Consider the following 513-nt stretch of genomic DNA (forward strand, 5'->3'; position numbering starts at 1 on the left):
TGAATCAAAATGATAGTTCCAATTCAAAATTGGTGTATCCCATATATACAAGAATGGCCCCATGATCAGGTTAACTAGTACAAAAATTGTTGAGATTTTGACTAATCTTTCTGCTATACACAATCCTACAGAAAGATATAGATCAAAATATCAGCATATATAGAGCTCTTTCTCGACACATTCTTCCCAATGGAGTCAAGGTCCAAGACCGACCATTGGTTCTTTGGGGGAACCCTCGAGCCATTTACTCGACGATCGTGTCTTCTTCTCGAGTGGAAAACCAATTCAATCGGATCGATAAAGGGTTGAATCTCAATCGTGGTAGCAAAGAAGCATGACTACGCATCTTCTGATGATGTAAAGCCTAGCCCTTTGCTCTCTAAGGACTCTTCCAAGCCCCCGACTCGAAATTCTTCTCTTTGCGCTGCCACTGATCATCTTCATTTTTCACCTTGGAAAAGGGAGTAGTTAATTTTCTTGACAGGGTTGTGGTTTACAATCAGTGCAAGACGA

At 40.9% G+C, this 513-nt stretch overlaps 1 protein-coding gene across 1 annotated transcript; it reads right to left on the minus strand.

Moving 5' to 3' along the window:
- On the minus strand, nucleotides 1–513 carry LOC140983230 (small polypeptide DEVIL 4-like). Its single transcript, XM_073450183.1, has one exon. It carries the CDS (start codon nucleotides 442–444, stop codon nucleotides 313–315), a length of 132 nt encoding a protein of 43 aa, XP_073306284.1. The 5' UTR covers nucleotides 445–513; the 3' UTR covers nucleotides 1–312.

This window comes from Primulina huaijiensis, chromosome 8, assembly GCF_012295235.1.
Source record: "Primulina huaijiensis isolate GDHJ02 chromosome 8, ASM1229523v2, whole genome shotgun sequence".
Lineage (NCBI taxonomy): Eukaryota > Viridiplantae > Streptophyta > Magnoliopsida > Lamiales > Gesneriaceae > Primulina > Primulina huaijiensis.

Excerpts from the sequence above, each read along its gene's own strand:
- LOC140983230 (XM_073450183.1), bottom strand. The coding sequence starts at position 444 with ATGAAGATGATCAGTGGCAGCGCAAAGAGAAGAATTTCGAGTCGGGGG.